The sequence below is a fragment of the Artibeus jamaicensis genome, unplaced genomic scaffold (assembly GCF_021234435.1).
Source record: "Artibeus jamaicensis isolate MK-2021 breed Jamaican fruit bat unplaced genomic scaffold, CSHL_Jam_final contig_603, whole genome shotgun sequence".
NCBI classification, from domain to species: domain Eukaryota; kingdom Metazoa; phylum Chordata; class Mammalia; order Chiroptera; family Phyllostomidae; genus Artibeus; species Artibeus jamaicensis.
This window is the reverse complement of record NW_026521904.1, coordinates 5,484,324-5,507,486: the sequence shown is the minus strand read 5'-3', so window position 1 is coordinate 5,507,486 and position 23,163 is coordinate 5,484,324. Positions and strand designations below refer to the sequence as shown.

Genomic DNA, 23,163 nt, shown 5'->3' with positions numbered 1-23,163 from the left:
GGAACGGTACAAAGACTGAGAGGGCAGTGAGAAACTGCAGGATACTCTGCACCGTCAGCTCAAAATTCAGGCGACTTCATGTAGAACAGAACGAATTGGAGTAAGACAAACGTGAAGAACCTTAGACTCTGACACTCAGTTCGTAGAGCAAGCACGCAGATTTAAGACAACTCTACACACTAAGTTTCATTTCTTGGTTTTAAAGTAAAAGTGTGGTTTATGTTATTACTTTATCCTGTTTCAGCTTCAAAAAAATCAGGTTACCACATAATTTATATGTACAAATAAGACAGAAGATTTGATCCTCACTTAAGTGAAAACTGCTACATGTCCAAAAGCTATGAAATTTTTTCTGAAAGCAATTGCTTCTTTTAAGTACAAAATGACCCTTGAGTAGTGTCTTCAATAAATATGTTAATATTTCTTTTGTGATTAGGCTGTCATAAGCATATACATTTAAAGATATTTTTATTGTACGATTTGCAGGATACTGAGGATTAAAATGAGTACATAAAGTTTTAAACTCTTAACATGGTGGTGGAATGTTTCAACTGGCAAAAAGATCAGATAATTTTGTTTCACCTGTACCTTCATAACAAAAATAACTATTTGGTAAATATTCATCATGTTCCAAGTATGTTGCTAAGGCTCTAATTATGTTATCTGTGCCACAAAATCTTACAAGATAGATAAAAATATGTCTCTTTTAGAGATGAAGAGTTTAGGCTCAGAGAGGTTAAGCAACATACCCGATGGCACAGAAAAATGAAGCGAAAGCAACAGGATTTCATCTCGGGTCAAAACCCAACCTCTCTGCAGTCTCGTTCCAAATACCATCTTCCCCTTTCAGTCTCTTCCTCTCTTCTTTCCCCCTTACTCTACAAAAACAGTCAAACCTTTGTCATCTGAAAAACTCTTCCATTGATATTTCTCAGGAACTTCTCACATGAATGGCAGAGACCCAGGGCCACTTTGCTTTTCTGCCGACCACACCAGTGGAAAGTGCTTCCACCGAGGCTACCACCGGCCTCCAAACTGCCCGGGTCAGTGGAGACTGTTCAGTTCTCGCCTGGGACCTGCCTCTGTGGAGCATTTTGTCATCCCGCAATGTTTAGTCTTTGGCTAACACCCTGCTCTGCTGCCACTGAGTCTTCCCCTCCTTACTGACCATTCTTCCCATCTTCTTCAGTATCTCTAGTAAATGTTCCAATGCCCCAGTATTCAGTCCTCAGTCCACCATTCAAACTGGTCCAAGTACCTCGGTGTGATTGCAGCCATTCTTACACTGTCAACTACAAATTCTTCCCAGTTTCAGACCCGTGTGTCCCAGGGCCATCCCACAGGGCCCCACGCCGCACTCAGTGGTTCTCCCTGGGCTCTCCAGCTCGGTCGGGGTTCCACTACCCACCAAGTCACACAACTGACACCCTGCCTGCTTCCTCTCCTTCACATGCCCATCACTCACCAAGACCGTCTGTCAGCTTCACCTCCCAAATGTTTCTCTACCACACTCCTCCTCCATCCTCAGTGTTCTCTTCCTGGCTTGAGTCCTCATCCTCCCTTGTCTTCTTCTGCAGCCTCCTAAACAATCCCCCTGCTTTCAAAATTGTTACCCTAAAATTTATCCTCCACACAGCCATATCTACAGTGGAAACCCAACCCCCTTCTCCTTCGGGCACTTCCAATAAGATAAAGTGTTCTATGGACCCTCACGAGGTCCTTACGCTCTGGCCCCTGCTTACATCTGTGGTTGCATCTCTTACAGTTTCCTGTTCGACACTTTACGGTCCCCAATTCCAGCTGCTGATCCCATCTAACACTATCCCACGCCATCCCATCTTGGTCCTTGCTTCTTTTGTCTGGCTAGTACCCAGGTAGCGTGTAAGGCTTAGCTCAGGCATCATCCTCCCCAGCAAGTCCTTCTTTACCTGAATCTAATGCCACTTCCCTATTATGCCAAAATGGATGGTACACGTCACTGCCATTGCAGTTTCAACAGTTTACTTATTTGTTCCTGGGTCTGTCTTCTTCACCAGTGAGCTCCGGATCCTGCAGCACTATTTTTTTGTTAGTCTCCTTAAATTGGGGAATAAATAAATGACCGGGTTCCACACATCCTTTATCATCACTTACGTGCCCTTCCACTAATTATTTAAGCGATTTCAGTCTGAGTGTCCCCATCTATAAATGGACTCAGTAATTCTAGCCCATCCTGTGATTGCATAAACCACATGTGCAAAGTATAATCTATCCTTCTGGGCATTTGCAAGGCATGTCAGTCTACTTAAACAAGAGCACTGTATAAATAAAGCTGTTGTTACTAATGTGCGCCTCACCATTTCTTCCTTACCTCTTCAATCTGCACTCTGAGTTTATGGTTTCATCAGAGTGACTTTAGGTACTGCCACTTAGGACCCATTAAGTCCACTACAGATAGTAAACTGGTTTTGAAGAAAGAATTTAAAAAATCACTGTTTACTACTCAATGCCTTTCAGGAATTGCTGAATAGCAAATTTATGGGGAAAATACAGCTTTTTCAAGGCACTATCCCTAAGTATTTGGAGGAGTTGTTTCATTTCTATGTTATCAACTCTGTTTTGGGTATTTTGTGTATAATCCAGCTAACTTGCATGCTTCACTGGAGAAAAAGTTGGGGGGATTGTTAAAAACCAGTGAAACAAGTACTGTTGAATATGCTATAGTAAACAATTCATTGCAAACTTGTGATGTAAATAATTTTCAATCTCCCTCTTTTCATCCAGATCTTATATTAATTTTATAGGCCTATCCTGACACTAAGCTCTACAGGAAGTGCCACTTAATCAGAGTAGAGGGCACCTGCCTCACTGTGTCCTGATCAGATTTATAGTGAGTCTGGCCATTCACTCAGCCCTCGTCACAGCCAGTGCCAACTTGCTACCTTCCAAAAGAGTCCAACGTAGGAGTTGGCCCCTTGCAGTTGACATCCTTTAATGAGACATTCCAGTGAAATGAGGAGAGTCTTTCCCAAGATTTGTTGAGTTCTAAAATTTTACCTCTAGAAAAATTACGGAAGACCTCACTAAAAAAAAGAGAGTGCCCTTTAACAGATATTGCTATCATTATGTACACCTTTAATACAAGATACGATGAGGTCTGTCCAGAAAAAGGCCAGTCATGGTTAATATAATGAGAATGCTTTACGGCAACATTGATGTAACCTGGCAGCCAAGGAGGGTGGAATGGAATGTGCATGTGCGAATAATGACAACTTCACTGTACTAGTCAGTGGGGACAGTAGATGCCACTGAGCATGTGTACTGTGTGGCCTTCACATTCAAAATGACTGAGTGAGCACAGCAACAAATCTGCATCAAATTTTGTATAGTTTGAACACTCCTCCTTGGAAACTATTCAGATGATTCAGAGGCCACAGCTGTGGGCAACTGGTGACTGGCAGCTTCATCAGGACAATGTACCCGCTCATGCATCACGTCTTGTGCAGAGTTTTTTTGGTGAAATATCAAATCACCCAGGTGACTCAGCCCCCCTACAGCCCAGATTTGGTGCCCTGTGACTTCTGGCTTTTCCCAAAACTAAAATCACCTTTGAAAGGGAAGAGAATTCAGATCATTGATGAGATTCAGGAAAATAAAATGCAGTAGCTGATGGTGACTGGGAGAACTGTGTGAGGTCTAAAGGTGCCTACTATGAAGGGGACTGAGACATCATCGTCCTATGTACAATGTTTCTTGTATTGTGTACCTTCTTTAGTAAATGCCTCCATTTTTCATATTACACGGCTGGATACCTTCTGGACAGACCTCGTATACTCCTAATCAGTCTGACTTCATTATTTTTGGATGTCTGATAATATGAAAACTGCAGTAACTGAACAGCTCTGTCAATTATATACATTTTAAAATAATTTTTCATATTCATATAGAAAAATAACCTTTGAAGTTCTTTTCCTCAAAATGAAATAATAGTTATGATACATAAAACTACATTGTATTACAGTGGAAACTGTGTTTCAAACATTCTTTACCTGTCCACTCTACAGTTACTCAGAATGTACAGATCTGGAAGAACATGAATAATACTGTCCCAAAGTTCAACTTCTTGTTATAATTCCTAAGAGAACTTATTGCACCTGATCCAAGGAAAAAATATTATTTACCTCCACTTAGATTAATAAGTCAATTTGCCAAACTGTAAATTGTAGACTTTTGCTATACTTTCAGACAATGTAACTGCTACATGTTGAGAATATTAATCATATTTTCTTGCCCACCAAATCAGAGAGATGGAGATGCAGGGAGTTAGGAAAGAGCCGATGAAGAGGGAAAACTCCCACAAAGTATAAATTGTTGAGAAAATATTTCCTGTAATAGCTGATTTGGCTTGTCTACCATGGTCCTCTTTGGTTACCACTATTCAACTGTTTATAGGCAGGCTACAAGATGGACAAAATCAGTGACATGTCATTGTCCTTTTGAAGGAAAACCAGTAAATCATATTTCTGAAAAACAAGATGGGAAGGAAAAAAAAAATAGCGCTTACTTTCTGTTTCTTTTCCGGGCTCGGCTGTAGGCTTCAAAACCTTCTGTTAGTGTCCTCAACTTCTCGGGCTCCACCTGAGTGAAGGCATGAGACCACACCACATTACCCAGACCTGCCATTGTTAACACTGTTTCTGTTTCCTGCTGTGCGCGCGGGCTGTGGCTGGGGGAGGGAGGCTAACACTGGCGCCGCCCTGTCAAAGGTCACAGGTCGGTTCTGTGGCTCCAGGCTGCAGACATCAAGGGAAAGGAAGACTCTGGCTTTTAAATTGTCAACATTTCAAAAATAGTGTTCGAAGAACAAAACTTAGAATTTAAGTAACTTGTGATTTGAAAAATCATATAAGTCAGAGATTCTGGTTTGCTTTCTTTGCAACCTGCTGTTCAGAAACTCAAGTCTGTATTTCCTCAGGAAGGACAAGCGTAGTGGTCAGTGAGGAGCAGGCTTTGGACTCAAGAGTCAAGTTTCAGTCTGACCTCCTGGCATGGGTAAAACATTTAAGTTTTCTGAGCTCCCGTTTCCTCCTCTTTAAAATGAAGTCGATGGTACCTACCTTGTTGTTAGAATAGCTGTGGGCTTAAAATGTGACAAGTCATGCTGAACATTTAACCAAGCATAGAGAAGCTAGCATCACCTGGTGTGTGTGAGGGAGGCCACCCGCAGTCCCTACTGGTGTGGGAGGAGGGTGTTGCTACACCTTATGGGCGGGCCCTCTCCCCTCTCCTGCTTTATCATGAGCGACCTGTGTGAAGCCTGCTGCCTCATCACCATCACTGCCAAAGGGCAGCTGGGGGATCGGTGGTGGGGGGGGTGCAGCCTTTGCCACTCACCCACAGTGATCTCTAGCTTGGCTCTTGAAGCTCCCTCCCCTAGGAAAAACAACGAATAAATAGGAACACTTGTATGTAACTTGTGAATAAAAACACCTTTAGAAAAACACTGCTATTTTTATTGATCTTCAGAAAAAAGACAAACTGAGTAAAGACAGTGTTACTTGTATAAACACAGCTTCACAGCAAATCCCCTGGCTGTCCCTTAACCCAGCTTTTTCCCAAGCCCTCTGCTACTTTTATGTAAAAATTATACAAATTCAGAGGTTGACAGAAATGCTTCATGGGTAAGAAAGTGAACACTAATAAGCAAGAATATTATTATCACTTTTTGTCTTTAAATCTTCCTGACTTATGAATATTATTTATAAGTGATTTTTTCTTTTACCCCTTTCCAATTTAGTACACAGTAATGATTAATGAAGTGTTTTAGTCATCAAGTCTGAAAACAAGCATTTCTAATCATTCAATGGGAAAAATGGTCAAACAGTGAAAACATTTTCCTTATAGTAATTTTTTGTATTTTGTCATAAAGGATCCAAATATCTCACAGAGCAGGAGACATCTCTGTTCCAGTCACACTTCGTAATGTAAGAGCTATGAAGGAAATGTCTTATCAGGATGAGTGGAAAAGCGTAAGTACAATGAATACATCCATGTGTTGTTTAAAGAAAGAAAAAGGTGCCTGGGATACATTTTCACCTTTCCTGTGAGACACGAGACTCCATCTCGTATTCACTCCCCCGAAGAATATGAAAGCTATTTCACACATTACATTTATGTAACTTAGAGCTAATTCCACTTGTATTTAAATGGCTTTCTTGACGGCAGGAAGAAAGCTTTCCTGTAACAGAAGCTTCTATTAGACACACGCTGGCGCGGTGAGAGATCTCGGAAGGAAGGATGGATGCGGGCGACAGAAGGCGGATTCGCGGTGAGACAAGGTGGGGTGGGTACCACAGTGGGAACTTTCCCTGTAGAACTCCATGAAAAAACAGAACACTAAGCTAGCTCAAACTCTCTTTTTAAATCTTCAACTTTTCATTTTAATTAAATAAGGAATATGGGGCAGTAAAAACATTTCATGTGCATTTTTATGTAAACGGCACTGTTTTATTATTGGTCTGAAAACCAGTATTATTTTTGTTATTTCTCAGGTGGGCCTCAGTCTTTAAGTGCCAGGGCCAGCACTGAAACTCACGTCTGACTCCAATGCACTCAATCTCTCTCTGCCACGCCAACTCTAATGCCCATTGGAACAGTCATTTTATATGTATAGTATATACACACATGTATATATGTATGCACACAGACATAAAAAAGTCAGTCAAATGATTTGAAATCAAACTGCATTTTTGCAGAAATTTAGATAACACCTGTCCAACTTTGCTTTCAAAATTTTCCTATGTTTACATAATTTTCTGGTTGTTTTTCTAAACTAAATCTTTACAATGATTTCTTCATTTAATTTTGCCCGTAAGGGTCAAAGTTCCTCTCACAACAAACTACATTGTTTTTAAAGGATTCAGTGAAGTGACAGAGAAAGCAATGATGTTAACTGTAAATGAGAGTTACGATGTTAAAACTAACTCTAAATGAGATACGATGTTAAAATTCCCTGCAGGCTTTAATCCTGATAACAGGTTTAAATCTCTTGGTGATTCCTTTTCAGCTACTTAGTGCTGAGGCAAAGCTGTCACACAAAGGTTTTGACCTTTGTGTGACAGTGCACAAGCCACATCACGGATTTCATCACGGAGGTAAGACAGCTGACCTCAAGTTCCTCCTTTCGTTCTTCACTTCCCCGCCCCATTTCTACGGCGCCAGCGGCCCCGTGGGCTGGTGGCAGCAGGCCCGGCACTAAACCCGGAGTCAGGAAAGGAGGACCTCCCTGCTTGTGCGTTGTGTGCTTGGGCATCCCTCTCCTCCGGGCTTCCGTTCTCTCATCTGCACGGCAGGGGTAATTGTGCACATTTTTATGGGTCACTGAGAGACTCTAAAGAGACGATGAACATGAAGGTGTTTACAAACACCAAAGCAGTGAAATTATTTTAGGTGCAACACAGACAGGCCTTTAAACATTTTTAATAGTTATGTAATCATATAAACTTATATTAGAAAAATACAAGAACTACTTTACCTATGATTTCCATATATTATAATTTGGAAGGCTGAAGAAGCTATTTAAAAATGGCTTGAATAGTGCCTAGTACACAATATGCGTTCAAAAAATAGCTGTTGAATGAATAAATGAGTAAATGGGTTTAAAGGAAAATTTTAACTAAGTAATAGTACAGGTAACATACTTCTTTAGCTGAAGTCTGGGAAATAGCAAATTAAGCAAATATGAGGCATTTCTTAGGTTCATTATTGTCAAATATTTATTAAATAGTAAATTTTTTAAATCTTGAAAGAATGGAAATTAATGATAAATAAATAATTTGGGGTAAAATGTTAACTCACTGGTGACAGAAAGGATGAACCAAATTTTCCAACAATAGAACTCGTGGACATAGCACTAAATTGACTCCTAATTTTTCCCAGCGAACCCACCAGGTCCACATTATTACCATTTTTGTCAGTGGTACGACCTGAGGCTTTTGTGTCTGTGTGTGCTTCCTCGCCTCTGCACTGTGAGTAGCAGGATCTCTGAGTTTTAGAGAACTGCACGACAGGACCACAGTACGTCTATTCTAAAGGTCATGACAAATTTTGTGCCGGCCCACAACACATAAACAGATGAGATGTTTTGGATAAACTTGTATATCTCAAGGAACACTGGGTAAAAGCTCATGTAACAGAAGTGTGTATATGCCTCTGACCTGAGATTGTGTTTGCCACAAAAGCATCTACATGCAAACAGCATCGACAAGCTCCTGAACTCTGCACTGAGTTCCCGTGAATGGAGAGAGGCCACCTTTCCCTCTGGCTCAGGGGAAAGAAGTCACAATACTGGATTCCACAGTCCACTAGAGTAAGGCTTACAGTCTTACCTACGCTTTCGGCTCACTCAGTTTAGTCTTCTTCCTGATGTTCACATGTCTGATCTTACCTAGCTCTTCCTTTTTATGAACTCTCAAATTTTGATCAGGCACTGACTTTCTTCGCCAGGATCTTATCTTGCTTATCACTTGTCAAAAAAACGATTTTGCTTCCTTTTCAAGAAGATTCCGTTGCTACAGAGCATTGATTGCCTTTGCCGCCCCACCAGCCAAAATGTAGCCCAAATATTACAGAGAAAGGATTCATTTCCAACTGAGGTTAGGAAAATATTTAAGGTAAAGGGAGTACACAAAGAACAATTTCAACATTGTTTCGGCACCAAACAATGTAAACGGCTCACACTAATAATCAAGCCCAGAAAGAATGCTCTTGAAAATGAAATGTTTAAACATCACGGGAGGGCGGCCTCCCAAAGTCGGTCCCTAGGCTCGGGTTCTTAAGTTAGGCCCCGCCCCCTGAATATGACGGCCGCCCAGCTCTGGGTTGGACCCACACCGTCAAGATGTGTGAGCATGGGATGCAGAGCTGACAGACCAGAAGTGGGTGCTCCGCGGATCGATTTTCTTATGAGTTTTGTCTCCTTTGAACGGCTATCGAGAGAACTACTTTTATCTCTATCTGCCCAACATGACGGTGCGGGAAAAGCCAACAGTGAGTCCAGAGAAGGAGCACCCGCCCACTGCCTTGCAGAGCCTGTTGTTATTTCACCAGGTGCTGTTGCACTGACACGTGGAACTTTTCTGGGTGGTCAGGTGATGTCTCTATTCGTCAAACAACAAATGTCCCATTGAAGAGAGACATTCTGGTGACAATCTAGAAATAAATCTCTTCCTAAGTTAAGCTCAAGTCAGAACACGTATCAAATGTTAGAGCAATGAAATGTGACGGCCAATGGGGCAATGTCCAGAAAGAGTAAAAATGATCTACTCAGAAGAAAATAAGAACTTTATTTTTTGTTAGTAAAAAAGAAAAAAGAGAATCATCCCTTTCAGGCTAGTTAATGCAAAATCAAAGATGAGAATTATGACATTTGTTTTCGACAATGAGAGCATTTCTCCTATGCTTAAATAATTAGTGAAATAAGTACACAAAGACAACTGCCTCCCCCACAGTTGCACAGCCTCGAAGTGTTCGCACGGCACGGCACATAGGTGTAGTGCCGGTGGAAGCCGTTTTCTTTGCAAGAATTCTCTCATCCAGAGCCAAGGTCTGGCAGTGCGTCTCTCCAGCCATGAATGGCCATGTAATTGAGCACTGCAGTTAGGTCTTACCCTGGGCCCCTGAACCTCAAACTATAAAGGGTTCAGGGTTTAGAGAGGAACTTGCATTTATTTAGAAAAAGTATAAATATTTTCCAGAAGATACTTCATTACAAACTGCTAACCACAGGGGAAAAATTATTAGTAGGTGATACCACTTCCCGGATGGTGTGACGTCACACAGTGTCCTCAGCGCAGCCAGTTTCAGTGCCCGGCCAGGATCATACGGGGGCGATCAGCCCAACTCTTTACAGATGGTTAAAAATCTCTACTAATTAATGTTGTTGGTCAGGCGAAAGGGTATGAGGGGAGGTGGGAGAAGGGCGTGAAGGAAGGTAGATGAAGAAAGCGTGAGTTTACATTTTTTAGAAACTCTGAGACGGGATCTTCAAGCTGACTCAGTAACTCAGAGCTTCGAAATGCTTCCAAGTTGAGCTCCTGTATGAAATGAACAGCTAATACTAATTTATAATCAGATATGCCAATTTGTATGATGTGCTGAGGTTTATAAAAAGTTATAAATGATTTCATTCACTGGATATATTCCTTATAGCCCTTTTATACCCAGCCTGGTTAGTAAACCCTTTACTCATGCATAATGCATAGATAAGCCCTAAGGTCAAATGACCACCATTCCAGAACACTGAAAGCCAAATTAACCAGGTTGTCTTACACAGAGAACTGGGGTGAAGAGGCTCATTTTTACTGAGCCTTTTTGTGTGCCGGATAATCTAGTTATGGTATCTTGTTTAATTCTTAAAAACGTCATTCTGAGTAAGGAATTAATATTCCCACTGGAGAGGCGCGAACATTGCAGCCCTGGCAGATGAATCTGCCTACCCAGGACCGTTTTGGTAACTGGCGGAGCTGGGGTCAAGCTCACGTCAGAATGCCCAAAGCCCGTGCCTCTTCCTGGCCACACCTTGCTTTCTCTCTAGTTTTCTGTAGACTGTGTTCAGGGAGTATTTGATGTTTAGAAATCACACATCTTAGGAAGTCATCTCAGAAACTATAGAATATTGCCCACGGCTTATTCATAGTTTTGCTACATGTCTTGCCCCACCAAAGGTTGAAAGTGCCTTTCTAAAATCACAAAATGAACCAGTCATTTACCGTCATGACAGACAGTCGGTGAAAGCATCAGCTCATGGACAACATGGAGATGGAAATCTCGGCCCCCAGCAGGCATTCGCACTCCAACCACAGCACCGGCCCCTCAGTCCAGAGGTCCCTCACACAGCCAGAAACACAGCAGGCGCCTGGTCTGCTCTGACTCAGTAACCCGCAGTCCTGCCAATTAATTATTTATTTTCCCCTGCTCGGCCTGCTTCCAAAAAGAGTTTGGAGGGCTCGTTGAGAACAAAGACTGCCACAGAAAATAAATGACAGGTTTGTGGGATGTGGGGTAGTAGGGAGATAAGATAATACATCTCCTCTAAAACTGGAGTTAACAAAGATTTTATCTGGTGGGATCTGACAGGATCTTTGATTAATTTGCTTTGGTAGACAGAGAAACCGTATGAAAAACTGAGAGGTGAAGAAGTTTTTAAAGGATAATGTGTAAGAAAACTGTCCAGCAAACCATTTCTTCTGAGATGCTACAAAGATAAACACTAGGGAAAATGGTCCCTTCTGCGTTGGTAAGGTGGAATTAATGAGACCTTACTATTATAAACAAACTGTTTACACAGTCAACCTCTATCTCTCTTTTGACTTCATTAAAATGTCAGGCATTGCCACAGTATATAGAAGAAGCCCTAAAGTGTTGCTTACTTTTTTAAAAGCAGAAATCTGGTTATCAATGTGCAAGACTTGACCTAACACTGTTGAGGATAAAGGGTGCTATGCAAACAAAATTCACATCACTGTTTGTTCACTTGAATAAGAGTACACATTTTAAAAATGTTTTACTGAACATCTTTTCAAAAAGATCCTGCTTTGTCTTACACAGAAATTAGACACAATTTAACTTTCGCTGGGTGAACCAGGATCACCAAGACATCAGGCAGAGGCCAGCTGGCTTGAAGTCAGGACTGTGTTTGAACTTTTGCCTTTTCTGGGGCTGTAAACTGGGAACACTGTTTGGCTAGCTGGGCATCTTTAAATAAGGTATGAGGAAGCCCTTCCTTTGTTTTGTGACCCATAGGAGAAAAAAAGATTCTTTGTGAAGTAGCACTTCGTTTTTCCTGTGAAAAAGTGAGGTAGGCCCTGGAAAGACCTGAGGCTTTCAAAAACATTAAGTACCCTAGAGCATTTAGGGTTATTTACCTTGCTTTTTAATGATAGATAAATATTTCATGTGTTATTAATATTTCATTACATATATGTTTTGTTTTTCACCTCTAAACATGCGCTTTGACTTATTTTTCCTGAAACTAAAAATACGTGTAGTGTATCTTCATAGCAATGTTTTGAGAATGCAAAACTACAGTGTCAGCCAGTGGGAGGGGAATATACGAATTTACAGATAAAAATTTATGCTTCCTATTAAGAATTCCTCTACTGCTTACAATAAGAAAGAAGAATCTGGATTTTTGGAAATGTAAACCAGTTGCCTATTTAAAGGAAGGAAAATAAATGTTTCTTGGACTCTTAGGTAATAACATTTTTTAAAAAGTACATCTCTCCAAATATCAGTGAAGAACTCAATTTTAGGAGCTTGCCAACACAGACTAATCAGAAGATTAGGACCGTTGTTTAATGTGGAATGTGTTAAAGGAACATGCCTCTAGTCTCGTGGGGACATACAGAGATGTTTAGACAAGGCATTCAGGTCAGGAAGGTTTCCAGGAATCAGAGAGCAGCCATAATCTTTTCTTCCGTTAAGCTTTTGAAAATGGCGCATTAAAAAAAGACATGGTTTCATTCGCACAGACGTTGTAAAACAGTTCAGTGTCTACATCTTGTGTTTGCAGCAGTTCCATTTATACCATAAAAGCCCAATTTTGCTGTTTCTAATTATTTTTGAATAAACTGTCAAACATATTTAGGTTTATCAACCTAAAGAATGTTTGTCTGGTCTCAGAGAGATTAGAGCACAAAATGTTTTGTGAATAGGAGTATGGAGTTCATTTTCTTATCAAACATAGAAACATTATGCCCAGAATGCATCCTGACAAGTATATATTAGGCATTATAAGCAACGGGTTGAAGGACCTCCCGGTCATTTGGAGACAGACAATCCTTTTATTGTGCTGGCAAAAACGCTTTTGGTTTCCTGCCATTAAACCTAAGTGCCAGTGGAGGTTTGAGCAGAGTTGAAATAGCTTTGCTCAATATACTCTTTAAGAGAATAATACTATATACCTGGAAGAGTAATTTTTATTTCCTAAGGAGATGAAAAATTATATGTTTCTTCACTACATGTGGGGAATATGCATTATTATTTCCTCCTGGTCAGATGTAAATTTTTTTTTTCAGATGTAAATTTTTGTACTTTAAACATTCTGCATATTTCTGGCCTAGTGAATCACTTCTACCAACTCTGGGGTGGGGGGAGAGAGACCAGAAGACCCCCAGTAATTTCTTCTAAACTGAATGGTAGTTTCATGGAGTTTTCATTTAATTTATATGATCAGATTGTGTTAAGTAGAACCAGACTATGGGGTTAAACATTTCCATGTGTTATAAAGGCCCAGAACTTTTCCTGAAAGGAGACATCATTCTGATTCCAGACATGACCTGCTGCTTCCAGAAGTGGCTGCAGCTCCACCCAACGTTAGCCTCTCCCCAGCGCTAAGGGTCGCACGGAGGTGCAGGAGGGAAAGCTGTCCCCTGGCACTTCCTGTTGCCTCCGGTTTCCCGGGTGAGAACCATTCTGAGCCTTAGCGGAATCTACAGACGTTTCACAACTCACCCCTTGATGATACGACATTTGGTGACTATAAACTTCCCCTCTTCACTTTATGCTCCAGAAGTTTATGAGACCTCAATGAGTCATGGAGAATCCTAATTTCACATCCAAAGACTCCAAAGTGATGATAACAAAAAACAATAATTGATATTGGAATAAAGGTTAGTATTTGACAATGGATAAAGATTGGTATACCTTCCCTTCCTCGGGGCTTTGTTGACATAAATTGTGAACGTCGTCTTCTCTTACTAATTTTCCAGGCCAGGAAGTCAGTCCTTTGATTTGGCCCCAGACCAAGTCGCCAACATTGAACGTCCTTGGCCTATAATGTATCAACTCGTTTGAAGAGGGGGAGTCTGGATTCCGTAGGTCATCTTCACTACTAATGCTTTTAGCATCTGAAGGGCTAGGCACACACCCATTAATGCTTTTGGCATTAAAGTCTCCATTGTAATGGATGCAGTCTTTGACCAGAGAACTTTCCAAACTGTTTGAGGAGCTTGGAGACTGCTCCTCTAGGATCAGGTCTTGCTTGGTGGTGCTCAGCAACTCTCCAAAGCCACGACTCTGCCGCGGTCTGTTCCCATTAATGTGTGTACATCTCTCCACAGTGTTCTCTAGCCTCTCCTTAAAACTCATCATAGTTCTTTTGTAGTTATTATACCTGAAGTTCTCCTCTAGAATTTTATTCCCTTGACAGTTTCTTGGTGGTAACAGTATTGGGTGCTGCTCCCCAGGCAGAAATGGCAGTGTAGAGATGTTGTTGGCCCTCTCGTGACAAGGACTACTGTGAACATGGCCTGCATGATCTAAAAAGTCCTCACACTTCCACCTGTTGCGCTCCCCTCCAGGGCTTTGCTCCCCATCCCACTGTTTTTTAGATGCATGGCAACTTGCTGACTTGAAATATTCAAACCCATCTCCTTCGTTTGAGTTTTTTCCCTGGTCCAGGCTCCTAGGCAGCCGTGCCCCTCTGGCACTCCTCGGCCTCCCGTCATGATCGACAGTGCCCATGTTCCGTCCGTGAATGACCGCGCTGACAGCACTGGGGAGACTTAACGGGTCACCGATGGAAGCAGTGAAGGCACTCATGGCACTCAGAGCTGGAATGGGGCTGATCTGGGTCGTGTTGTTGACGGCGGTGGTGATGACAACCTGCATTCCTTTGCTGGCTGCATCAACAACTGCCTTGTAAATGGCATCTACCGAGGCGTCACCTTGGCCACCCACAACGAGGCCGTCCTTCACCTGCTGACCCAGAGGTGGGTCCATCCTGGGCTGCAGATCACAAGATGTATCTTGGAAAGGTGGGAGTGCGGTGTTCGGATTCTCAGGGAGTGCTGTGAGCCCTGGCTGAGTGCTTATTCTTTTGTTGAGGAGCGCTGCATCTTCCTGCATTCTCACCTTAAGGACACAGGAAGCAGTGAAGGAGAGAGAGAGAAAAAATTAAAGACCTCAGAGAGAAAGACATAATTTTAAGATCTACCAAAAGACACACAGGTATGACAAGGAAGGAAAGGTAAAGAAAAAAAAAGATTCAAAAATAAAATAAAAAGCCACTCTACAGAAAAGCTTGTGCGTCCATTATATTTAGGTACTTTTTCTTTGGTTAAGAATCATTCAACAGATTAAAAAAAATCACTAAATATTCTCTAGAAAAGTTAAAGTTGAGGATGTTGGACCCAGAGTGTTTTAAGGTGATGACTCCCAGTATTTTGCATCCTTACAGGTTTTGCAACTTGGGAGTCAGCCACCAATACCGCTCAAATTACAAAAAGAACCGATTTTGAAAATGATTTCTACTGAATTAAGTGAAATGTATACAACATAAAACAAAACAAACATATACTCCTTTCTTTACGATAAGATATTTCTGATGTAACACCGAATTTTGAGTCTTCAGGTAGGGCCATAACATCTACTTTTCACCCTTACCCGGCCACAGCTGAGGGACACCCCCTCGGTGTCCTCCGTGACACAGGCTTCCTAAGGAAGCGATTCTCGGTGGAGAAGTGGTGAAGGGAGGGAATGCCCACCAGGGAAGAATATCAAATCTCAGGATGGGAAGGATGAGTGCGGTTTGAACATGTCCCCAAGGTTATTCTAAGTTCACCAACCCCATCACCAAGAACTGCTGCTCCAGACCTCTGATACTTGATGTTTTCCCTTCGGTGGTGACTCCCTTCCTGTTTTCCTATCCTTCCCCACTAAACCAAGACCTGGGACACACCAGCACATCAGTCACTCTCTTGCCATTCACCTCTTCTCTACACCTACCACAGAGAACCCCAGTCCTGAATCAATTCAACTGCCTGCTTCATCTACATCTGCAGTGAGGATGCTGAGTATCTGACTGCCAATCCAGCTGGCAGCTTATTGTTTCCACCAATCCTACGATCCTCCAGTGAGGTAGCACTCTCCTTCACCACTGTTCAAATCTTTACCCACTTCCACAAGCCAGCGGCTATCCCATCTCCTGCACTGTTCTTAGAAGGTGGCCTTACTTAACACAGAAAGTGGAGTTTGCAGGTTAAGAATTCTCTTAAGTCTTACACTCTGTCCTCCCTGCCTTCTGGCTGCACATCCTTCTCTGCAACTATGTGTGTCCCAAATCCTGTCCAGTTTCCCAGGGTAAGAGGGGCCCCTTCTGCTCTCCGAGAGTAAGTTCTCTGTTTACGCTTTGGATCCCAAGGCCCTGCTCAGGGATCTTGCCTTGTCTATTATTCCTTCCCTTCTTCATGTTCTATCTCTTCCACTTTATTAAAATTGAATTTATTGCAGTGACACTGGTTAGTAAAATTATATAAGGTTTCATGTGTGCAATTCTATAATACATCACCTGTATATTGTATTGTGTGTTATCACCCAAGGACATTTATTCTCTCTTTACCCTCTTCCACCAACCCCCAGCCTCTGCCCCTCTGGTAACCACCATCTCTTCCACTTTTTTTGCCTCTTTCCTTTAGCACACAGCTATGTGCATGGTGTTCCTATTTTAAAAATTGGCATTCAACCTGTGTCTGCTTTGGGGCATTACCCTGTTTTTCTTATGTTCTTCGTGGTTAAATTTTCAAAAGTGTTTATTTCACTCTTTGATTCCTAATCTTTTCAATCCTTTCATCCATTGCAGTCTGGCTCTTGCTCCCACTACTCCATCAGAACTGCATTCCACCAAGTCACAGGTCATATTCTCACTGCTGAATCAAACAGTGTCTCTTCAGGCTTTATCCACTTATTTTCTCAGTGACATGGTTAAGCACTTCCTCTTCTTTCCTAAATTATATGTCTATGAATATATTCTCATTGTCAAAAACAAAAGTTTTCTTCACCATTGCAACCCACCTAAACCTGGACTTTCCCATCCTACTCCAACCCCATTTCCTTGCAGACACTTGTTTTTAATTCATTAAAATGTATAGGTGAATATCTCATCTTCCTTCTCTTTCCTTCCCTTTTCCTCTCTCACTCCCTCCCTTCTTTTGTTCTTTGTATCTTTCCCATAAATGGCATTGTATTTCAGTTTTCTTCTATAATACTACAGTACTGGAGTCTCACAATCTTGTGGATCTTTTCACATCAGATTATATAAGTCTAGCTAATTGTTCAAACCACTAGGTAGATGAATCTACCACAGCATATTTGACTATGCCCCTACTGATGGACACTTAAGTAGTTGTAACGAACATTCTGAATTGTGCCCTTTTGTTCACATATGAAGACTTCTCTAGAATAGATACATAGAAGTTAAATTTCTGGGTCAAAGACATGTATATTTAAAAACCTGATAAACGATCAAAAGGACTGAATCAGCATATAATCAGACCAAGAATAAATCTCAAAGACTTCATTATCTCATACCACTGTCAACAAGGTATCATCAATCCAATGACATATTAGTGTTGTGATTTACATAATGCTGATTATTCTTTTCATGTTTATTAGTAGTTTATCTTCAAAGATAAAGATTTTAAATGTGTATGTATTTAATTATATAACTTTTAAAAAACTACTTGGTTTTGTGTCTTGCTGAAAGAGTCTTCTCTATCCCAAGATTATTGTTTTATTTTTTAAGGTTTTATTTATTTATTTTTAGAGAAAGAGGAAGGGAGGGAGAAAGAGAGGGAGAGGAACATCAGTGTGTGGTTGCCTCTTGCATACGTCCAACTGGGGACCTGGCCTGCAACCTAGGCACATGCCCTGACTGGGAATCAAACTCTGACCTTTCAGTTTACAGGACAATGCCCAACCCACTGAGCTACACCTGCCAGGGCCCGAGACGATTTTGAAAAATTCTGTATTTTCTTCTTATATTTATTTAGTGTTACTCTTTGCATCTAGCTCTTAAATCTATCAGGGATTTATCCAGTTTGTCTAACTAAAGGAAGACCAGGTGGCCAAAACCAGGAAGACAGCAGTAAGAGCTGGGGCTGGAGAGTGAGGTAGGCATGTTAAGGCTGTGGATTTTAAGCATGAGAGCAATCGGATTAAACCCTCTGAAGGGTTTGGGAGGGTGCCAAGATCAGTTTTTACTAACCACTCCAAAAGAACCACTGACATGCTTCAGACAAAATAAAATAAGCTTCACACGAAAGACCAGATCTAATGTTTAACATTCATTCCTGAGAAAAGACAGTGAGTAGAAGTGGTGGAAGGGCATGTAACTTCCATCTTTTGTCTCTTCCCCCAAAGTAAGTGTTTCCAAAATTCAGACACTGTTCTGCACTAAAGTGACCCAGGGAAGGCGAGTACCTGGAAGTTCTGAAACAGACAAGCCATGGGGTTACTGTTAGCTGGGCAAGGGATTGCGGGCTGTCCTTGAAATGCCTGGAGATTCTGGGAGCCCTGAAGAAGCTGCTGCTGCTGCTGATTTGGAGGAAACATCTGATTGTTGTTTAACAGCGACTGTAGATGAGTCAGTTGATGGTTATTCAAAGTATTGTTTATTGAGGACATGTCACCTATAGTTTGAAAAACATAAAACATAAGTCAATGTGATTCTTTGGCAATCTTATGCCTACCTTTGTGCCTGACAATTCCTAAAACAAAAACTAAAAACTAGACTGACATGATAATTTTCCCTTTTTCTTCTCAAAGTCTTATTATTATTAGGTGGTGAGGAAAGAGTATTTTATTATTTAATTTTATCTTTCATGATTAGTTTTTTTTTTAAATTTTCTATTACGGAGAAACTAGTCTTTGCTTTATACACTAACCAGGCCTTATATTCAGTTTAGGTGTTAAACAATTCTTTGAAACTATTTTTATTAAAGTGCCTACAATTAAAGGTAGAAATTAGTCCTACACTGTTTTAGCAATCACAGGAATTTGACCAGATGATTAAAATGAGTGGCTCTGATCAGGCCTTACTTATAAAATTTAGCTCTCAAATCACAATCATCTGCAATTACCACCAAATAAAATTAGATTTGGTCTGGAAATATGTATTTTATTTTAAGTAAAAGGTTGTCTAAAAATTAAAATTGTAAAGAAAGCTAGCAATACAAAAGACATCACTGTCACAATCATTAAAAATAAATATTAGACGATCAGGTAGGACTAGTTAATAACTAAATTTATATTCAAAATTGATAATAGACTTGTTTTGAAATTACACTGAAGTTATTTTGAGGATGATGCCATAGAAATTGTCCTGTAATTTGAAATATATACATCTGTTATGCTCTTAGGTTATTTACCTCCATTGATTTCAATGTCAAAGAGAACTAATGAAACTGTTATAAAGGTGTCCATAAATCTGGAAATGCATGTATTTGTATATATAAATATAAATGTATAAAAACATGTATGTTTACATACAATGAACCTGAAAGTATCGAGTACGTCTGTCCCTGCTTCCAGACTTATGGGAACCATCTCTGTTTAGTATAGTTACCTGCATCAAGCAGTTGAATATACTTGACATTATTTTCTAACATTTTTGTGGTAGTATAATCTACAGGAAGGATTCTGTTTGTAAGCCACAGAATTCCAAATACTACTACTGTCTGAGGAAATCTGGCAGTAACTATTGGGGCTGTTTCCTTGAACTTGGGCAAACTTTAATTTTGAATGTTTGTATGCCTTGTTTCTTATTTGGCTGGATAAGTATTTAGTTCTGTTTATTTAGGGGTCACCTGGAAAAACACTTCCTCAAACTGTTTCCATCCACAGTGCAGCTGCTCATACTAACCCTGTGATGCCACACCAACTAAAATTCAAAGAAAAGTTATTTTTAAGATGTACCTGTGCTTTATTATTTGAAAAATAAAACTCTACTTGGCTTAAAAGACTGACAAACAGGTTAGGTTTAAGTGGCATCAGAATTAGAAGATGAGAAAGCAAATTAAAATATTTAGCATTGCTAAAACAGGGGAAAAGGAAAAAGTCACTTTCATGTTTGTATAACTCTGGTTGTGTGCGGGTGTTATTGTATTTAGTTCCTTAAGCAAGCTGTGACATAACAAAAACATTTTTAAAAATAGTGTGACAAAATGGAGTTTTTAAAAAGGAGAAAATAGAATTAGAAAAACGTTTCTTTTGTAAAAATTTGTGAAAAAATTTAACTTACCAAGCAAACCTGTCCCCAGTAGAGGGTTAAGTAGCTGTGGCACCACAGAGTTACTGTTGAGTTTAGCTGGACCAGGTGTGTTCCCAGCATTATTAGATATATTCAGCAATGTTTCTGCCATTGACACCACTGCTGTCCCACCAAGTGTTGAGACAGTCAGTGCTGCCACTGCTGATGATGTAGTGGTTGTGGTAGTGGTTGCCTGGGAGGAAGTTGCTATGGAAACCTCTGGATGATTAGCGGTGTTGGCCGATGCCGAGTTCAGGACACCTCCCAACAGCTGGGGATTCAAGGCCATTAATCCTGAGGCCCCAGTGACAGCTGGGAGGAACAGGGGGTTAAAAGCAGTGTCACTGCCTGCAAAGCTTGGTAAAGGGTTCCCCAGGGGGCTGGTTAAAAGGGTCTCAGCTTGGCTGTTCTCTGACTGATTGCTTGGCAAATGGTCTGGTGGGGCTGTCATCTGTGTTAATGAGGGGAAAGGGGTATTTTGCTGTTGAAAAAGATCTGAGATGGTCAGATTGAAAGATGGCAGGGGAAGCATGGCAGCTGCGTGGGCTTGGTTCTGAAGCAGGGCTGCTAAGAGCTGAAAGTGAACAGGCTGCAATACCTGCCCATCCACGTCACCGGAGAGCAAAGCTAAAGCAGCGTTTACATTCGGGTTGAGAAAACCTAAGGGGTGGAGGTTGATCTCAGACTTGCCTTCTCCTGCTGAAGGCTGGAGGATATTTAATAGATTCTGGTTTAGGAGATGCTGTTGATTCACTGGCAAAGAGATAGGTAGAGAACTGAGGAGGCTGGGGTTCAAGGGGTGTGGAAGATGGTTGTTTGAAGTGCTGTTGGATGGAAAATGAAGTGCGTGCTCCTGGCCAACAAAAGGAAAATCGCTCCCGATGGGCAGCTGGCTCTGCAGTGGGTTTCCAGCTGCAGTGGTGACTATGACGCCGTCCTGAAGAACAGATGTTGTCTTTGTGATGGCAGGGTGGCTGGTGCCGGCTATGGCAATGGAGGATGACGGTCCTGACCTGCCTGCAATGGGAAAACAGCAAAACAAGAACAGCACTTGTTAATGACGGATGTCAAGGAAGACAACCCCCTAACAATACATTGAGAAACTTTTCAATCAGTTCGTTACATGTCATCTTTACTGGTTTTAACCAGATTAATTGTGATCAAAGATGATATGCCCTCTGTTAGTGACACAAGTTTAACTTCGTACTTCCTAGTCTACTTTGAAAATACATGTATTGGAAAAGTTTAGCATATTGAGAAATAGCTGTTTCTATCAAATAGCTCATTTTTCACAGTTGGGCAAAGTGAAGATGGAGAAAGTTCTGTAGTAGTTCATTCATTCGGGTTAGACAAAAGCAGAAGTCTTCATTTTTCAAGATACATATTTTTCATTTTTAAAAAGCTTTTGATCTTTATGTGTAATACTCTTCTAGTAAGAAAAAAGGAACCAAGTAGAATATACATGAGTGTACAACAAAAATAAAAATTACCTTATTTTAACACTTTAATGTATAGTTATCCCGCCTCTCTATACACACATATATACATATACACATATACACATACCTATATACACACATATGCAGTTATGTTATATATTTTAACAAAAAGGGAATCATGCTGTTTTATAACTTTTTCATTTATCAATATAAGTATCTTTCCATGTTAACTCATTTAACTACAGAATTATTTTACTAGTATCATGTATGAATACACCATAATTTAATCAATCCACAGATGTGATATTTGGATTGTTCAGAATCTTTCACATTGTAAGCACGCTCTGGAAACATTAACTCATCTTTGTCAATATGCTTAATCCCTTACCAAGGCTCAGTTCTTCACAGTGGAATTCCAAGGACACAAGCATTTACATACACTTAAAGCTCTGAATACATACTGTCAAACTGTCCTATAGAGAAGTTGATCAATACACATTTAATTTACATTTCTACAAATAGTGTATGGCATTGGTCATTCTCATCAACACTGTATTTCACTATTTTTAAATCTTTGCTACTCTGACAGGATAAAGGTGCTTTTTTTGTATTCGTGATTTCTTAAATCAGACCAGTCTTCACCCAAAAGGCATTTTTAGTCCCGAAAGTCTTATTTATGCATGAGATGAAAAATCTGGGAATTTACTATTTAATAGTTGTTATTATAATTTGGATATTATAATTGTTCTGATTGCTCTCAATCCAAGCTGCACACTAGCATTACCTGGATAACTTGAAAAGAAAATAGCAATGCTGAGGCCCTATCCAGACCAGGTGGAAGCGCATCCTGGGTGCAGCTCCCTGCGCAGCAGAGTTCTCTGAAATCACCCTGGTGCCTCAGATGCACAGGGGGTGGGGTGAGGAGGGTGAGAATCACATTCTGTTGAAAAGCAACCTATAATCATTTTCTCATAAAAGCTTTCCCCCTAAAGAGATGCATTGTTTCAACATAATACATGCATTTGGCAAATAGTTATTGTTACAAGCATATGCATTTAATTTTATATTAAAATATAAACATGTATATGGTATAATGAACAATAGCAGTGTTACTGAAAATCTAAAATAACTCAGACATTTTAGTGCTCTTCTATGTCATCATAAGAAGTTTTACATTTGACCAGGTCACCACTGAGGCATTGTCCAAATACACAGAAATGTTTCCACAGTTATAAGAGTAGTACAAATATAATTTTATATTCTTCTTGTTTTCTCATAACAAAATAACACAATAATTTTTCCTTTTTGATATATAGACTCTATATTAATATATTCGGCCATGTAGCGTATGGATTGATCATATTATTCTGATAAAGTCTGGCATTTGTATTTTGATTTTTTCACCATTATATTTAACACAGGGATGAACATCTTATTGCATATATGATACTTTCCTACCTTTAAACTTTTCCTAAGGAAAACTTATTATGAGAATCAAAAAATAAACAAGTGAAGGCTTTGTAAAAGTCTATACAAACAAAAGGAGTTATCATCACCATTACTGACGACACTGGCAGATGTCACTGTAGCAGTTAGCACAGATGAACACGCCCAACACACCTCACAGCCTGTGTCGGTAGCACAACTCTGAAACTTTTC

The 23,163-nt window shown here is 40.4% G+C and overlaps 1 protein-coding gene across 11 annotated transcripts in view; it reads right to left on the bottom strand.

Annotated features, from left to right (window-relative positions):
- The window catches only part of MBD5 (methyl-CpG binding domain protein 5), a 461,494-nt gene that overhangs the window by 10,651 nt on the left and 427,680 nt on the right, over positions 1–23,163 (bottom strand). For all 11 annotated transcript variants that reach the window (XM_053670699.1, XM_053670694.1, XM_053670695.1 and 8 more), the window contains 4 exons: positions 20,057–21,082; positions 18,238–18,446; positions 13,684–14,892; positions 4,544–4,617 (listed from right to left, as the gene is read on the bottom strand). In XM_053670699.1, the coding sequence (XP_053526674.1) occupies positions 4,544–4,617; positions 13,684–14,892; positions 18,238–18,446; positions 20,057–21,082 (2,518 nt within the window). The remainder of the gene's footprint in view (positions 1–4,543; positions 4,618–13,683; positions 14,893–18,237; positions 18,447–20,056; positions 21,083–23,163) is intronic.